Source organism: Sapajus apella, unplaced genomic scaffold (assembly GCF_009761245.1).
Source record: "Sapajus apella isolate SASKATOON/1434 unplaced genomic scaffold, GSC_monkey_1.0 scaffold3398, whole genome shotgun sequence".
Classification (NCBI taxonomy): Eukaryota; Metazoa; Chordata; class Mammalia; order Primates; family Cebidae; genus Sapajus; species Sapajus apella.
In genome coordinates, this window is record NW_022440324.1 from 705 (window position 1) to 4,016 (window position 3,312).

The 3,312-nt window shown below is 40.1% G+C and overlaps 1 protein-coding gene across 1 annotated transcript in view; it reads left to right on the forward strand.

Moving 5' to 3' along the window:
* Positions 1-1,239: 1,239 nt before the first annotated feature.
* The window catches only part of LOC116547504 (pregnancy zone protein-like), a 5,278-nt gene continuing 3,205 nt past the window's right edge, over positions 1,240-3,312 (forward strand). Inside the window, exons 1-3 of the mRNA XM_032273446.1 lie at positions 1,240-1,581; positions 1,913-2,027; positions 2,166-2,275. Coding sequence (XP_032129337.1) covers positions 1,955-2,027; positions 2,166-2,275 — 183 coding nt within the window. The 5' untranslated portion in view covers positions 1,240-1,581; positions 1,913-1,954. The remainder of the gene's footprint in view (positions 1,582-1,912; positions 2,028-2,165; positions 2,276-3,312) is intronic.

Consider the following 3,312-nt stretch of genomic DNA (forward strand, 5'->3'; position numbering starts at 1 on the left):
GATGGTCTCGATCTCTTGACCTCGTGATCCACCCGCCTCGGCCTCCCAAAGTGCTGGGATTACAGGCGTGAGCCACCGCGCCCGGCAATAATTAGGATTTTATAGGAGTGATTTAAACCTAATATAAATGATCCAGTGACTGATGTCATGATTAGGAAGGGTACTAGACCCAGATTCGGCAGTGATGAGTGTGCATCCCCTACTAGAACTTACCGTTTTAACTCGGCATTCTGCTGCTTCTCTGAACCTCTATCCCTTAAGCGGTAGACAGAGAGCATGAACTTGACTCATGAGGTTCCTTTCCACTGTTGTTCTCTGTGATTACAGATACCTCTTACAGTTCCTTTTAACCTGGAGAAGCAAAACTGATTGCCTACAAGCAGTCCCAGAGAAAGCATGCAGGGTAAAGAAATATGACAGCCTAGATATTATATACCAGAAACACCAAAACGCTGAGGCCTCATTTCAGCCTCAGAGCAATGGCCAAGGAGTTATGTGTCTAACTTGATAGGGCCCTGTTGCAGATGTCTATATCTTGGAGAGGGGTTTCAGAAAAAGCTCTTTTGATTCTATCTTCTTAGTGATTTCAGAGGCATTTGCAAAGAGAAAAAAAAACTAACGTCCCAAGCAAAATTACTGTTTACTATTTCATTATCTATCTTCTAATGAGAGAAAGAACCACTATAACACGTGCACACGCATATCCCCACAAATTATTTTGTTTTTACATGCCTCATGGTGTTCCTCGGCCTCTTTTTCTCCCTCTCTCCCCTCTCTGTGCATGTGTGTAAAAGTGCACTTGTTTATTTGTGTGTGTGCATTTTGTGTGTTAGATTTGCTTAGTTATTACGTACTTATTTTTATTCAGTTTGTCATCTAAATTTGTTCACGTGGTATGCAGAATAAGCTTAGATATTATTAAAGCAAAATAAAAAAGAATGATAGAAAATAAATAGATTAAAAGGAAGAAAACATTTTTTTAAGTGAGAGAGTCTCTCCCCCAGGCTGGAGTGCAGTGGAGCACTCATAGCCCACTGTAGCCTCACACTCCTGGGCTCATGTGAATCTCCTGCCTACACCTCCTAAGTAGCTAGGACTGCAGGTGTGTGTCACCATACCGGCTAATTTTTTTTTAAATGTTGTAGAGACTGGGTCCCGCTGTGTTACCCATGCTAGTCGGGAATTTTTGGCCTCAAGCGATCCTTCTTCTTGGCTTCCCAAAGCATTGGAGTTGTAGGCATAAGTCACTGCACTTAGACAAATGGGAAAAAAATTAATTCCAAAGAAAATGTGGTGGTACAGTGCAGTCAAGTTTCAAAGGTTTTAATGGATAACATTTCTTGAGAGAGACGTTTTCCAGACAGGTTTCTACTTGACGGGTGCCCAGATGATAGATGTATAGGGAACTGACTGGTAGTGGAAAATGCAAATAGCTGTTCTCAATTCCTGATTTATTTCTCATATGCCAGATACACCTATGGGAAACCTGTCCCAGGACTTGCAACTGTGAGCCTGTGTAGAAAATATTTTCCTGTTTCTTATTGTGCTGTCAAGGAAATCTGCGAGGAATTCAGTCAACAGGTTAGTATGTGGTATTCTCTCTCAGTGCTGTCACTTTTTATAAACAGTGAGAGACTCCATTTTATGAACTAGAGAGAGGGTATCAGAACAAGCTAATCCCAAAATATCCGCAGCCAAAAAAGGAATTTCTGTTTTTAGTCAACAAGATTCTCCTTTGGATGACTAACTTTGGAGGTAACAAAGCAGATATGAGTATTGAGTTATGGAAGGTCAATTAACATGCTTACCACAAAAAAAAAAAAGTTTTCTTGTCATTATAGAGAGAATAGTAGATTTAGTGACTATTGGTCTTAATCGGTATGATATTTATTGGTTTTGGTATTTTTCTCAGCTCAACAGCAATGGCTGCATCACCCAACAAGTACACGCAAGCATGCTCCAGATTAAATATACGGGCTTTGAAATGAAGCTCAGAGTAGAAGCCAGGATCAGAGAAGAGGGAACAGGTGTGAGTACTGAATGAATATGGGATATAACACAATAAACATTAATTTACTTCCCATAACAAAATAAGGGTCATTTGTAGGAAAGAAATTTTAGAACTAAAGTAACTTCTAAAAGTACTGACTCTTTATATTTTTTAGATGTGGTAGTCACTGCAAATGGGATCAGTGAAATCACAAACGTTGCATCCAAACTCATATTCGTGAAAGTGGATTCACACTTTAGACGAGGAATCCCCTTTTTTGGACAGGTAAGGTATATTTTAATTCACAGGTAAGCAAACTGTCCAGATGCACCTAAGCCCAGGGCACAGTGTTGTAGCCCACATTTGGTTAGTATTACCAGTTAATTAATATCACCAAAACCATGAAACCAAGGAGAAATATTTTCCTTTCTAAATATCACTGATGAAATGTACAGACACACACTAAACTATTATGAGAATCAGAGATTTATTTTAATATGTAGCTAATAAAGATACTTAACGTAATGTGACTTAGTTATTATATCAAATTTCTTCTTTCATCTAGTTTAGAATAAATGATATTTCTGTCATGACTCAGCCAGCATCAGAAGTTTCAGAGTTTATAACATTTATGGCTGTCTGTGTCCTTTTTTCATCTGTTATTCTCTTTAGACATAAGTAAATAAGTCTTTAATTTTAGGCATAGGTATTAAAATAGTGTGCCTTTCATGGTTATTATTATTGTATTGTTTATATGTTTAATGTATATATTTTAACAGTAACAAAACAAAATATTAATTTTATTCATATAAATAATTTTACCAGTTTTATAATTAGTAAATAAGACATTTGACCAGACATAGTGGCTCATGCTTATAATCCCAGCACTTTGGGAGGCCAGGGTGGGGGGTGGGGTGGGGAGGATCACCTGAGGCCAGGAGTTCTAGCTCAGCCCTGGCAACATAGTGAGACTTTGCCCCTACAAACAAACAAAAAAAAAATAGCAGCTGCTGGTGGTGGCATGCACCTGTAGTCCCAGCTACTTGGGAAGTTGAGGCTGGAGGATCCCTTGAGCTCAGAGCTTTGATGCTGCTGTGAGCTATGATGCTACTATTGCACTCCAGCCTGGGCAACAGAGAAAGACCTGTTAAGGAAGAAAAGAAAAGAGGGAAAGGAAAGGGAACGGGAAAAGGCAGAGAAGGAAAACAGGGAAGAAGGGAAGGGAAGAGAAGGGGAGGGGAGGGCAGGACAGGGAAGGACAGGGCAGGGCAGGGCAGGGCAGGGCAGGGGAGGGGAGGGGAGGGGAGGGGAGGGGAGGGGAG